The 15,503-nt window shown below is 39.0% G+C and overlaps 1 protein-coding gene across 1 annotated transcript in view; it reads right to left on the bottom strand.

Annotated features, from left to right (window-relative positions):
• Nucleotides 1-3,805: 3,805 nt before the first annotated feature.
• The window catches only part of LOC110476205 (macrophage mannose receptor 1-like), a 32,097-nt gene continuing 20,399 nt past the window's right edge, over nt 3,806-15,503 (bottom strand). The window contains exons 22-30 of the mRNA XM_021540979.4: nt 15,090-15,238; nt 13,455-13,557; nt 12,416-12,648; nt 10,774-10,939; nt 9,656-9,808; nt 9,293-9,409; nt 7,690-7,857; nt 5,756-5,797; nt 3,806-5,359 (exon numbers count right to left, since the gene is read on the bottom strand). Of these exons, the coding sequence (XP_021396654.2) occupies nt 5,133-5,359; nt 5,756-5,797; nt 7,690-7,857; nt 9,293-9,409; nt 9,656-9,808; nt 10,774-10,939; nt 12,416-12,648; nt 13,455-13,557; nt 15,090-15,238 (1,358 nt within the window). The 3' untranslated portion in view covers nt 3,806-5,132. The remainder of the gene's footprint in view (nt 5,360-5,755; nt 5,798-7,689; nt 7,858-9,292; nt 9,410-9,655; nt 9,809-10,773; nt 10,940-12,415; nt 12,649-13,454; nt 13,558-15,089; nt 15,239-15,503) is intronic.

The raw sequence follows: 15,503 nt of genomic DNA on the forward strand, positions 1-15,503 counted from the left end.
CTTACTTTCATAAGCAGCCTGATAAGCACGACCATCTTGTGTGGTACCTCTGAAATAAAAACACTATTACTAGGAGAAAAGTTCTGTTCTGTACTATTCCCACTGCCTAGAATTAAAAAAAATATTTTCTTGAAACATGGGGTGGAGAATAAATCCTTGGGCAGATGGGAAATATGTAATCAAGCCCCATTTTTACTATTCCATTTGCCCTTTGACAGATTGTTCACACCACTTACTCTCTATACTAATTACAGGCCAATATACCTTTTCTTTTGCCTTTTGTTCTCACTTCCCAGCACCCACTGAGAGTCAGCCCCAATGGGGACAGATCCAGCAGGTTGAAATATCAGCACCTTTTATTCAAACTGAACATGTTGCAGAGGGAATGAACACCAGGGGGTGTTTGCTTCTAACAAGTTGTTTAAAAACAAATGTCTCTACTTTCCACAGTACCTTTGCAGAGAAAGTGCTTGCTGTAAGCTTTCTCTCAGTGGCTTCTTGGGTTGCAAAACAACCCATGCAGTTCCTCTGTAGTACTCTAGCAAAACCCTCTTCCTTTCCATTGCCCTAGAGGCTTCCCCACAGGTTCACTTTCTGTTCCTCTTAGGAAAACCCCAGCTTCCCTCCCATCCTCTGCACTCTAGCACAGTGCTCTGAAGCATCAGCCACATCCTTTGTACACTCACCACTCTCAAGAAAGAAACCATCTCCTCATTTTTCTAGATGGTTCTGCCCTGTGAAAGACATCAGGAGCCAGGGCAAGGTGGAGAGGCATCCTGCCTTCATCCTTAGCTGTGGCCTTTCCAAAGAACACAAGAATACCCAGGCAAATAGGAGCAAACATACACTCTCCAGCCCTTCCCCATCCACACACACTCTCTTTCCTGGTCTGAACAGTGCTCCTGAGGCAACAGTTCACTTTGGGCACATCAGCTTTTTTCTCTCAATTCTCATATGCAAAGTATATTCAACTGTCTATTCCTTCCCCACAACCAGTCCTATCCTCCTGCACTTTTCCCTGCAGCATCTGCATTTCCCAGACCTCTGCTTTACCATGCTCAGCCTAGTCTGTCTTTCCTACGAATGGTCAGGACTTCTGGCTCAATTCAAACTCCTTCATTTCTACTTAGACGTTTCACTTCAATCTCTTTTGTTTGGACACTTTGCATCATATCTTTTTTTGCCATCCTCTTACCAACCTCAGTCAATGTTTCTCACTGCACAAATCCTTATTTGAATGAATATTGAATATGAATATTATTCCCTCCTATGTCTAGAAACTCTTTGTCATCATTTGCCTCTTCTGGTGCGCGAGAAAAAAACTGCAAGTCCTCCACATATATTCCTGATTATCAACTATAAAGCAAAATTATGTCAGTCAGTTCTAAAAGTAGGTGAGATGGATTTCACCTAGATGTCTAGATCTATATTCTGGCCAAAAAACCAGTATAATGGTTGCACTGTATGCATTCTCCAGAAATGAGAGCAAATATTTCCACAGAGGAACTAGAACCACTAACCACGTCCTTAAAACACTAACCAAATCCTTCAAAAGATTATATAACAGACAGTGAACAGTTGTGCACAGCAAAAACTTGTGCCCAGAAAGCTGGGTATGTTAGATAAGGACACAGCTGAAAAGAGACAAAACGAACGCTGGCTCTTCCTCTGTCCGGATACAGCAACATCAGGACCATGTTATGCTTATGGAGCAGTTTACACCTTTCCTATTGACCCCGGAAAATCTGGCTCTTGCTCATTGGAATCTGGCCTGAAGGCACTAGCTCATTTCACAACTATCTATCTATTCTCTTTGTATTTATAGAACTTCCTTACATTTTGCTCCAAATTACTCTTCACTTCCTTTTTCAGTCCCCTTGTTTCAGAAAATTAAATTACAAAAGTAAAGACTTGTAGTTCAACAGTTTCTTTTTAGGCTCATATTTAGCAAGGGGCCTAAATTTAATACGTACTGATACTGATATTAGCCTCTATAAACTGGTATTATTTTGTTTGTTCCATTCTTTGTATATGTGTCTGCCATGGTTCTATCACTGTCCAATCTTAGAGAAAGTTATATTTGTGAATTTTTCCACAGCTTTTACTTCCTTAAAGGCAGTTACTTCTTCTTACATTATAATAAGTTCAAGTAGAGAACCAATTACTTTTTCATCCATTTTATAGGCTAGGGACATAATGAAAATAGTGAGAAAAGGTAAGACATTGTCTCTGAAATACCATCCTAATGTAGAGAAAGCAAGGGCAAGCAACTGAGAAAGTAGGTGTCACCACCTTTGGAGAAACATTTAAAAATGCTATTTTGTTGCATGTAAGACCAAATCCAGAATCTGGGTGGAAGCAGGACAAGTTGACAAATTGTGTTTCCCACATTTCTGTTTACAACAGTATAATGCCAAAAAAGGTTCCTAGGCCTAGTAGAAAGATTGCTTTTACCACTAAATTCTATGTCCAAGCATTTGATAAGTATCTCTTTCCTATTCCCTCCACATGAGTAGTCTTTAAACTGGGTACTGTACCTGTCTTATCTGATGAGCATTCTTGGAGTTGGTCTATTAGCTAGGATTTGGTAGGAAATGCTGGCAATGGAAGCTTTCCTTCAGAAATCTAGCTGCAAGAGACTAATTTGGAATAAAAAACCATGTAACCGTGAAGTTTGAGAAGAAAATCCATCAAATTAGGATGCATGGAAACTAAAGTTTCTTATAAATTCATGCTTCATTGATAGGGAAGAAATGCAGATCATAAACTGCATTTCTTAAAACAATTTTTTTTTTCTCTAACAAGGTGTTATTATTAATAGAATGAAGCTCCTCTAATAACAAGCAAGTATTCACACAGCACATTCACTTCTTCACTCACAAAGATCACTCACAGCCAATGATCAATATTGTTTGGACCAATATTCTGAAACTAATCCCAGCTGTATACTCCGTTTCAAAGAACCATATTGGCACTCCAGAGAATTCTCAGGACATGTCTGGAAAGTTCCTCAAAGGTCTTACTTTTCATCACCAGGCACCAGCCACTGCTGTCCCATTACGGTCCAAGATACACAGTCCTCTCTTTGCTGATGCTTGTGGGTAGAAACTCTGCACAGACCTGGTGAACTCTGGGTTCAGTTCTCACAAACGCAACAGGACTGCTAAGGCTTATCAGTCCTTGGAACTTTCACTAATTAACTTCTCATTAGGCATATTTCCTGCGTTTGGCCTATTATTTTCTGGTAGCCACTTCTTTATCCAAAATTATGCATCCTGTGGAACCAATTCAGACGAGCCAGAGAGAAGGTTCCTTTATGAAAGGTGTTACAAGAGCAGATTAAATCTTTTTTCAGCTCAGTGCTGTGAGGATCTCAGCTGAAATACCTTACCTACTGGTGCAGTGCACTGTCAGAAGGACCTACATACCACAGCACAGGGAACATCAGAAGGCAGGAGAGACCTGGAAGCCGTAGCTAGTGAGATGCAAAAGGAAGAGCTAGTGTTGCTATCAACAAATATTGAGAGGAGCTGTGAAAGAGCTATCAATATATAAAATCAGAAACTACTATTGCAGAACAGCACATAAGTAGTCTTGCATTATAATGCTTTCATTAGACAAGTAAAACCTTCAAATGTTATAGATAAAGAAGCAATGAGACATAGTTTCATAGATTGGTAAAGAACATTTAAGAACATTCTAGACTAGGAAAAGTAGATGCTCATTTGTGTATAAAAATTTAAGAGCCCCATCCCTCCTTTCTCTTTTTACTGTTATAAATTTTCTGTTTAGGAAGAAACACACATTTTTACTTAGAATCAGCCTTTTAATTCCCATTTAGTGAACCAATGCAGAATAAAAACTTATTTACATGTATTTCATACACACACAAAATATTTAACTTAAACACAATTAAAACCTGTCAAAGGATTAAAATATCAAAAAGTATCAAATTAAATAAGGACATCCACTGCACTAAGAGCTTGGAGCCATTTGATTGTTTGCATTTGGCATAGAAGACACCTGGAAAGTGAAAATGAAAAACACCTGCATGTGAGCCTATTTTAGGGTTTATGTAGCCTGAGACTGTACTAGTAGACCAGTAAGAGATGCAATGACATCAGCTCCATCATGATGGAAATCTAGAATGAGACTCAAAGGTTTAAAACAGACTTGGACAGGGAGAATTTGGTTAGAAATTAGAAAAGACTTTCTAATGGTAAGTTTCATTAGGCTTTGACAAAATGGCCTAAAACTTCATTAAATCTACACTGGCATTGGAGATATCAAGAATACTTTTTATATAAATGTTTAGGTGTGAAGTTCTTCTGTGAACTCCTTCCTGCCCTTTTGCAGCATCCTTTGAGATCCCTACCTGATTGTTTAAATCACTTGACTGTTTATGATAAACCACTATATTTACAATACATTCCCACCTCTCATCATAGTCAATCGTTCAATGCATATGTTACAGAGCTACAGCAGAAGAAATACAATTTATACTTTGCTTTTCATCAATCATAAACAGAGGAGGAAATTATATTAATTCTGGTATTATGGCCAACACAAAGAGTTTCTGTGGTACCTCAGTAGCAAAGAGAAGACGTGGACCCACAGCACTGGAGCAGGTTGCCTGGCTGAGGCTAGGACCTGGTCTTGCCTCAAACAGGAATCTGAACCATGGACATTGGACATCCTGTCCAATTCTGCCAGTCAGTGCTGGACATCAACAGGGCACTTTCAGAGTACTTACAGGACTGGATATACCTTTTTGGAACATGCTAAGGACCATATTCTCACAACTGAATATGGTGAACACAGTTCTTGTGCCTAAAGATGATGCTGGACGTGCACAGTAGCTGAAGCTGCCTGAGTGTTGGCTGACACAACATAGCTCCAGGTCCATGTGAAAGCTCAACAACCCTCCCAGGTACTAAAGTCTGTGAGCAGATCTCTGCATCTGCCTTACAAGTTTGCTTGGTCCTGCTAGTAGAGAAAGCAAGAAGCACCCCATGCAAAATTAAATAGAATTTCCACAGGAGAAAATTGCTTTCCTTAAGAATTCTTGTATGCCAACACTTTAATTCTTTTCAAAACCAAGCCCAAGATTACCCAGCCTATTAAATTGTTGCCTACTCATTTTCTTCAATATTGGTCACAAGACAATTTGATTCATGTGTTCCAAGGTCACCACGGTATATGGCATTGTCAAACCCAGCTGTAAACATTTGTCGATCACGTCTTCTTTTATAGAAACAATACAACGTGAGGCCAGTGCCAGCTAGCAGAAGGAAGACCAGTACAAAAATCATCCCACCTAAACCACTTGATGATGGAGCAGCAGGATTGTTTCTTGATGCTGTAGAAGACAAAGCAGAACAATTGCTACAAATGCCCAGAGACTGCTGTTGCTTACAACAAATATCTCCCTAAGCAAGCAACTGAGTTAAAACAAAAGCGCAGAATAATCATAATAGCAGTTAAAATTGATGTGTGTTCCAGCCAAATAATGCAAAATTTAGCTCAATCTCTTCTAAGGAACATTATGTTGTACTACATATACAATTTGTAAGGAAAATGAAACATTCTGTTTAGGAGAAGTGTTCTCATTTTGAAGAGATTTGAAATAAAAATAATCATGACAGTTAAATGGGTATTTAAATGAAATTTTCTGGAGGAAATTCCATTTGTAAATAATGAATGCCTACAACCCATTGAAATTTCTGTTTATTTGGCTTACAAGAAACTAACTTACCATTATTGATAGGTGAATCATGGGTTGGCTCAACTTCAGCAACTTCAAAATTAAAAAATATGCATATTACACAGTTTGAAAGCAACAGTTCAATGAAATAAACACTGCATACATAATTATTACTTTGTGTTCAAAACCAATTTTAAATAATCATAGAATGGTTTGGGTTGGAAAGAGCTTTAAAGAACATTGAGTTCCAACCCTCCTGCCCTGGACACGGACACCTTCCAGAGACCAAGTTTCTCAAAAGCCCCTATCCAACCTGGCCTTGAACATTTCTAGGGCTGGGTATTCGCAACTTCTCTGGACAACCTGTTCCAGTTGCTCCCCACCTTCACATTAAAGAATTTCCTCCTAATATATAGTGTAAACCTACTCATTTTTGTTTCAAAGTCCCTTGTCACTATATGCTCTTGAAAGAAGTCCCTCTCCAGCTCACTTGTGGGGCCCCATTAGGAACTGGAAAGTGCTATAAGATCTTCCTGGACTCTTCTCTACTCCAGACTGAACAATCCCAGCTCTCCCAGCCTATGTTCATATAGGAGGTGGACTAGCCCTCAAACCATCTCCAAAGTCCTTCTCTGAACCAAGCTGAGTAGGCTATTTTAAAAGTAGTTTATTTCAAATAGTTTAAAAATAACCCATTTTTTCTTGTGCTGGAGGCCCCAAAGCTGAACAAAGTATGTGTACATGAAAAATATATGAAAATATGTTTTGACAAATGATGCCAAATCCATGAAATATACTTGCTAAAAACACTTGTAAAAGAAGAAAACCTCAACACTAACTCTCATCTCACTATTCATTACTTTGAACATTTTTTATACGAGGTAGATTGTGTTCAAAGTTTTTACAGTGTAAAGGTTAACACTTCACACTAAAGAATTCAATTTTTTACACTTGCAAAAAATGAAAAGCACAGCTGTGTTTAGCATTTTAGCTGTATTTTTAGGCAGATTCATTTTCCTCCCTCCATTGCTTGGAGGGTATGATTCAGGTAATTGTTTGCTGGACTGAGTGGCTGAGCCCTAAAAAGTTCACGGATGACTCCATTGCCAACCCATCAACATGCAAAGATCCACAGGTAGAATTGGCTCCCCACTACATCAATTACATTGGTGTGCTGGATCTGTTTGCCAGTGGCAAATGTGACCTATTCCAAACTGTCTCTCAGCTGTTGTGTGCAAACACAGCTGGGTCTGTGCACATACAATGCCCCACGACAGCTGCATGTGTGCAGATTTATGTCCCTCATGTTTTATGCAGTACTGCTGTGCACACAAGCAGGACTCACCCCAGCCTGTGACGCTCAGATTCCTCATCAGTTGTCATCTAAAACATCACAGGGCCACAAGTAGCCATTACAAAATGAAGCATACTATGCTGTTTGGTTGTCCTAATACATCTCACTGCTCCTCTGTCAGCAGAGAAATTAACTGGGCCCCACTGCCCACCCTCTGATGCTTTCTCCTTGCTCATCCAGTAAATTCCAGCTGCTTCACCATGGTGGTACTGTCCCCACTAGTAGCACCTACCTTCTCTCTGCAGGAGCTCGGTGACTTTGCACTGCTTCCCCTCAGCTTACCTATCAGGAGAGTATCTGCCTTTCTTCTCAGCACTCTCCAGTTTAATCATCTACTGCTCCTTGCACTCTAACCATAACATCCATTAATCTCCTCTGCACTCTCAACAGATAAGTCCTTCCCTACCAGTAAATGTCCAGAAGTCAATGCTTTTAAACTGATAGAAGGGAACAGTGACTCATATTATTGTCCAACATTTCTCACAATTTTTAACAGAAATTACTCTTGGCTTTGATTCAGTGTGCATCAGCATCAATGTATAAAGTATACCCAGTGCCTAAACACTGATGGCCTTGTGTGTATCAACCACTTCTTTGAAAATAACTCAGTGCACAGAAATTCAGAACCTACTTTTAGGGATTTTGCAAATAAAATTCTGGTCAACAGAGCAGTAATAAGTCCTCCAGGTTCCGCTTGAGACGTCCATGTCAACACAGTGCTCATCAAAAAGTACTGTAGGCTCTCCTTTCTCCCAGTTGACATATTCTACCGCACTTCTGTCCATCCAGATCCATTCTCCTAAAATCAAATTTATTACCTAGTGAGTGAATGAAGTGGAGAATAACTTCTAGTCTACTGATCACAATGACATATCAGATCAGATCTGGGATTTTTTATTTGATTGAACTGGTATCACAGAGCTCCTGTTTCTCTCTCTAGAGAACTTATTTCTCATTCTTTTAATAGCCAGAGCTTTTCAGGTGGGAGTGTATCAAATGCAAATGCTCAAAAAGTTAGCTTCATTAGCATTCACAGCTGTCCCTGATGTAAGGAGGACCTGTCCAGCTTCCCAGGGTCCTTTAGCTGAAGCCTGCACCCAGGACTGGGGACCCTAAGAAAAGCAGAGCAGCTGTACAAGCCAGTATCAGCAGTGCAAGCATATAGCACGTTCAGGAGATTTTCTTTATGTGTATATTCAAGAGCAGTGAATAACTACTTTATTATAGCTGGATTAATTAATTATCTTTGCAAATTGAATTAGCTCTCTCTTTAATCATCTCATCTGCTGACTGTCAAGCATCTCCCATCAAGTAGGAAAGTAGCTATATTCTCTCCCTCTGGGTGTGCTTTTGTGGCAGTATATCCTGGTATATCCTGGTATATCCTGCTGCCTCAGTGGCACTTCCTCTGTCCCTCCCCTGCAGCTGCACCTCCCTCCTGCCCCTGTTTGCACAACGTGGAGCACTGTGGCACTGCAGGGGACAGGTCAGGAACAGGTCACTGCTTTGGTAGTGCTCATTTTCAGCTAGAACAGATCAACCTGGTCCACCATTCCTGCTGGTGAGAGACACAGACTTGAGCAGAAGTTGGAGCCCAGTCTAGACTCAGCCTGGAGGCTTACCCTCAAAGTCTGCCAAGAAAAACTGGGTTCAGAATTATGATGATATAGAATACAGTATCAAATTTGCAGTTACAACAGTTTAAAAAAAACCCAAAACAACCACATTAAATATATTTGGATTAAAATTAAAGGTTCCACCCAAAATTTATGGGGAAAAATGCTGAAATTTAAATTAATAAATTTTTCTAGGCAGCTTATATGAGATTCTATGCCCTGTACTGTCTAGAAATAAATTTTAATTTAATTTAACTCAGCATTTAATGACAAGAAAACATTTTGCTTCAAATACTACAATGGTTAAATGTCAAGTAATTTGAGTTTATAAAGGCAATAGGAAGCATTTTTAGTCAACTACTGCAGTGCTAAGCTAGAACCATTTACAGGCAAATATACTCTAATTGCAACCAAGATACAGAAAGCATAGACCTCTTGGTAGTTTATCCTTTACATATTTTAGCAGAAAAGCTATTGAATGTTTATATGTTTTTTCATTGATTATTTATTAAATATTTAGCATATTTGTATTATTATTTAGTGTGTTAGTAGTGCTCAGTATTCACTCTGTTTACTTAGTGTCTATTTTCATCTCATTATGCATTGTGAAGCAATTACCATCAATATTTTTGAACAATCCTATCCAAAACTTTCTGAAGTCACTTGCAAGTGGAGACAGGTAAAGTAAGAGAAAATTCATTTCAGCTGAATCTTCTATGGAAACCAGAGAGGCACCTAAAAATATCAAAGATTACATAAAATTTCAGTAAGATTTTTTGTTATAAATTAATTATCTCAGTAAAAAATCATTACATGCTTCATGATCAGCATTGACATACAGTAAAAATGCTTGAAAATAACTTTAAATAAGGTGTAGCTTATAATTGATACACACATTAAGTATTATCATTTTGGTTCTGGATTAAAAAACCAAACACACAAACAACCTGTAAACTATCCTAATAAAAAAAGGGCACTTACCCATTTGAATACACATCATGGAAGCATCAGGCCAACTTTCCTCAGAAGTGGTGTGAACATAGTAACAGTGCCCACGGAAGGGAATCCAAGATCTGCCACGTTTCGGTTCAGGACACTTCCCAGGAAGCTGTGGTGGTTCACTAGGGATTAACTCTATTAAGAAGACACACATGTTTCAGTGGAGTTTTAAAATCTGAGGGAAATATGTACTCCTGAACCACACATCAACCCTACAAATATGACATTTATTCCAGGAAAAGGAATATCCCATGGACAACTAATTATAAAGTATTGAATTAAGCTTGACAAACTAGTAATAAACTATCCTGGTTGGAGTTGGTTCCCCAGTCTGCTAAAGGAGTCTTACACCAGTCTAATTGCAATTGTCTTCAACACAGCAATTTTACCTAAAATTTGTGAAACAGAATGAGGAATGAGTCAGCACACTTAACTCTGTGGCTTGTGTCTAGCTAGTTTCTAGAAAAGTCAGAGAAGTTGTCTGTACCTGCCCTTGTACATCCTAATCAACATAAAAGTAGAATTTATAGCCTATTGCATCACCTGATTAAAGCCAAAACAGAGCTTAAATTAATATAAAATTTGCTGTAAATTATGGTGCAGAAATTATGAATTTCTTATATAATTTGAAACATGATTGAAAATTGCATGAACTATTTGAGCACTAAAGTATGTTGGCAGAGGCAACAAACTAATTGATTTGGCTCCTACACTGATAGAAGTTTCTTAACTCACAATATTTCAAAACATACTTTTAAATGTGAATGCATATCATTAATATATTTATAGTTAGGTTAAGTTGATTGACTCTGTAGTTCTTGATAAACATGGATGCAAAAAACCACCATGGTATGTGGCATGAAATGTTGCAAATGTCTTTATGATGTGCATGTGTTGACTGGCCTGTGAAATAAAGTGTCTGGAAATCACACAAGACAGACAGGATCAGACTGGATCTACTCCTTAAAAGAAGTAAGAGTTTATCACAAGGCATACATTGTCTATGACAATCTTTGCATATGCAGAAAAACTAAATTCAAACGAAGACATTAACTCAAATTCCAACCTCCCAGGTCACATTTGTCCAATTTGGAACTTACCATTGGATTGCTTACAGAGTGATAAAAATGTTTCATTGCAAGATGCTGTCTTCCAAAACCCATCCACGTCTAAATAGACACAGGCTTTGTTTTTGTTTGGTTCTCCACTGCCCCAGTTAAGATACCTGCTCCTCCTTCTATCTGACCATACATATTGGCCACCAGTCTAAAAGCAAATCACAGTTATGATTATGTTGCATACAAGAATTAGATTGGAAGAACATTAAGATTGCACTTGAATGCATGCAAAAGTTAGGAAAAAATGAGAATCATGGTTTCTTGCACAAGATTATGTAATGAATATGTAAGAGACTGGTCCATACTCCCACTCTCCATAGCAGGTAGGTCTGTGGTCCTACAGATGTTTAGCATGCAGCATACATTATTCAATTCACACCATTTGTCTCATGCCCTAAGTAGGCAAAGGGTATTGAAGTAATAAATGTGAATATACAGATGAATATTTGATCAAATGAGTCTACATATACACACAGATCAAATAAAGATTGTAGAGAAACTATTCCCCTAACACAGGCTTCTCTAGGTATTTAGAAAGCAAAGAGGAAAATCTGAGGTTTCACTGGAGAGAGAAAAACTGATGAGACTTCCCTTGGGGCTGGACCACAGCGCTCTGCCACCCATGTTAACTGGGTTTTTGGTAAATTTGTGGGTCTTGCACAGGCCAGCTACCAGAGATGAACTAAGCGTGTATTTTGTCAGTGGATTTCACCAGTGTTTGCAGAGGATGACTCACATTAGTCACACCCATGGCTTCTGTTACCCCATCCTGCACAGCCTAGATCCTTCCTCCCATCCTGTCCTTTGTGCAATTTCCTTTCCTGTCTGCTTTCAGTCCGTTAGCCATCTTTCATTCCAGATTCCTGTCTCATCCCAGTTTCCCAGTGCTCTCACTGAGGTGCCGCTTCATTTCCTCTCACCTCAGCACCTGTGCCCTATCTCAGACCTGTTCTCACCAATCTCTTGCTCTACCTCTCTCCACTTGATTTCTACCCAGATTCAATTCCAAAAATATCCAGCTACATTTTATTTATCCGTGTTCTTTTATTCATGCCTCTGTTAATGCTTCCCATTTCAGACCTTTCCACTCTTAGCTGAGTTTTTGGCAGTTTTACACAAGGCACCAGCTGCAGCTTCAAAAGCCAGCCTAAGTAGTCCCCATTACCACAGCCCTGCTCTTTCCACTGCTGCCCAGCACGAGCTCTTGTACTGCTGGGCTGTGACTTGAAACAAAAATTTAAACTCACAAAGAACTATTTTTAACCTATTTTCTTTGGTGTGCTCTTACAATTGTCTTACAATTACACACAGTGTGCCTTCAGAAACAGCACTGCTCCACCACAAGAGCATGTGGTAGACCACGGAGGAGGAAGTGAGAACTTCATTGCCGCTTTTGCCACTGAAGCCACTCAGGGCTACAGCTACATCCTTGGTGATCTTTGAGGTGTGGGCTGTGGCAGCTCTTGTTTACACTATGGACAAACATTTAAATGTGTAAATCCCCTTGAGTGGAGGGAAGTCAGGAACCTCTGCAAGATTTTGGTTCCTGTCACACATCTATGGATCTGACCAATAGCCCATCTAAGGTAATGCTATGACTGTCACACACATTTGGTGGACTCACCAAGTTGCTGTTAAGGCCAATCCATACAGGCTCCTTGTGCTTCAATATTTGTAACCACAGGAAAGAATCAACATAAGGATCCAGGATACTGGCCAGTTCTGCAGACTGGTCCCTGCAGTTCTTCTCTGCTTTTTCCCAGCTCATTTTGTAGTTGATGACTTCATAGCGGTCATCACCATAATTGTTAAAGCCAAACTCTGGAACTGTGGGTTGGGAGGGCAGCAGTTTGGGGTCTGTAACGAACAAAAGAGCAACCAAAAATCTAACTTTATATTGGCTCAGACTTATAACACTGAGAGAAGATCTAGTATACTGGAGTTGTCATGTAATTAAGAGGAACTGCAATAACAAATTAAAATATGTCCAAAAATCCCTGCAGTGATAAAAGCCACATTTTCATGTACTATGACAAAATTTTCTAATACTTGTCAGAATGACCTTTTAGCATCTGTATCTGTATCATGCCCAGAAATATGCTTTTAAGCACAGACCTACCTAAATTATATTGTACCAATGTAGGGCATTATAGGGAATTGTTCCTTCCATTTTTCCATTATATATTGGCATTTGTTGTTTTTCTGACAAGGAACAGGGTATGATAAACACACCATGAGCAAGCAGAGGAATGTGAATGCTGCTGCTGAAATTGTCTGAGAAAAAATGTAAAGGAAATCAAGCAGGCCAGTTTTAAAAAAAGAAAGAACTTGCAGTGTTTTTAGTATACTATTAAAAATTCCAGTTTTGAAGATGTAAAGACAGTGCACTCAGCTACCTTTGATTGCTAAAAGTAGTAAATCTATAGCACAGATTGTTTTTGTTGTTCTTGTTGTTCCTGTTATTTACTGGTTTAGTTTTTGAAATAGAAAAAATTTAAGATATTTTCTCCGAAGAAATGTGTGATCATCTTATTAAAATGCATGCAATACTGTCATTAATTTCATTTAGGTTAGGGCAGAATTACAGGAAAGTCACTTCTAGCACCAGTTTGGAATAACAACAATAAATCAAATCTACTAGAAAGTGGTGAAAGAAAACTCACCAGAATTTTTTTGGCAGATGTAACTTTTACTTGCTTTGCATCCTTCATCTTTCCATTTGCCTGCCTGTTCAATAGGGTTCTTCATCAAAAAGACACAATCATCCTACAAGACAAATGAGATTAACAAAAAAAATGTGGATAGGTAGGAAGCATTCCTACTTCTGGATACACAGACTCACGTATCACACACAAGCACCTACAGAGGAATAATATGAAGTTCATAAAACTCGTACAACCAATGGTCAGGCACATTGTATGGCAATAAGCCTTTGCAGCTCAGCCCCAGGAAAGTCAGCCCTTGTATGACAGAGGGAGTTGCAAAGCACAGCACAGAGGCAGGAGGAGGTCTCTGGGGCTACCTGGACATACGTAGCTCTGTGCATGTATGTGTGCATGTTGTGTAGGCTCACATGTGTGTGCTAGGTCTGTTGCTGTTTTCCTGGAAGTTATGGGGAATTGCTCCTCAGCCCTGAAGCTTACCAGGAGAGCTGGTTCCCTCCTTCTGCCCCAGTTCAGGATTAGGAAGCAAAGTGGTCACCACAGTGCAGTAATGTACAGGTAGCTTGTCAGAAACAGCCTTTTGGTGGAGAAACTCCCACACCTTTTCTGCTGCACTTTGAACCCTTTATCCTTTCATCCCACAGCATGAGAAGATGTGGCTTGGCCTCCTGCAGAGGGGGGCAGTATGTGTCCCCACCTCGCCTCAGTATAACCTTATGCTACCTCCAAACCCCCTTCTGGCACTAGCCCAGGTCTTGTCTGCAAGAGACAGAAGTTGTATGTGCAGTGATTTCTGGAGGGGGATGGCCACAGCCTTCTGCAGAAAGCATAGGCATGTGTGAGGTGGGGAAGCCCCAGAGATACCAAAACCCAGCACTAGCCTGATGGTATCTAGACCTCAAATCATTTTTTTCCATTTTAACTGAATATGAAGCAATTCTCTTATGAAAAGAGGGAAACTTGGTAGAGCTAGCACAGGAGTATAGAAACAATACTATTGGGCAGTATACTACATTGGCCATTTCAAAATTACTGGTTAACACTAAGTTTTGTCTTATAATTACACACAAAAAGTACAGAGATGCAGGAAGTTTCAAAACACAGAGAAAGGATTTTCAAAATGAAAATTAGGGGAAGATAAAAATTAGAAAGGAAGACCCAGATCCATGTCAAAATGCATTCATTGAATGAAATACTCAAAAGAGGGAACTCTTTTGAGTATTTCATTCAATACGTGTATTGAATGTATGCAGGCTCAGTGACAAGAACTCTCAGTGCATGTAATTATCTGAGTATTTTCATCAAATCTAAACAACACTCACTGCATCCCAAAATTATATAGTTTATGCTATGGTTAATTTGCATGTCCTAATGAGTCATGGTAAATTGAGGAGAATTGCTCACTTGTCTGAGTTTTGCATAATTCTTCCAAATCTCTGTCTGAACTCATACAGAACCATGACAAATACAGAAGCTGAAAAAAAGTGTGTAGATACACCTCTCACATGGAAAAGCAATGAAACAACAAAAAAACTCTTCAAAAAGGAAAGGACAGAATTACAATAGTAGCTACATATGTTTTGTTCATCTACCAAAGTTGTAATGTTTAAGTGACAAACAGAAATTGATGCTTACCATACTGTAATAACTTCGGGAACCTTTTGCCCAATTTGTATAGTCTACAGGGCTTCCATCTGTCCACAAGTATGTGTGCTCCTGATTTATATCATTCAGTCCAATCCAAGCATCAGTTGCAGCATTTTTTAAGAGGGACATAAGGAAAGCTGAAGTGAAAAAAGAAAAATGTTATAAGGATGGAAACTGAATGCACTCTTCCCCAGTGCCACAGACTTTAGAGTGCTTGAAACCAAGATGATGAGTTTTCTCTTTATAATAAGGTGCCAATCTCATGACAAAAATAAAATTTATATATATTTATAGGTGTTTAACATCAGTCATCTGAAGTAAAAATTGGAAAAAAGTATATAAAATTTTAAGGATGGGCAAATTTTTAATGAAACAGGAATTTATTTGTACACTCTTCTATGT

Source organism: Lonchura striata, chromosome 2, assembly GCF_050655825.1.
Source record: "Lonchura striata isolate lonStrDom1 chromosome 2, ASM5065582v1, whole genome shotgun sequence".
Classification (NCBI taxonomy): Eukaryota; Metazoa; Chordata; class Aves; order Passeriformes; family Estrildidae; genus Lonchura; species Lonchura striata.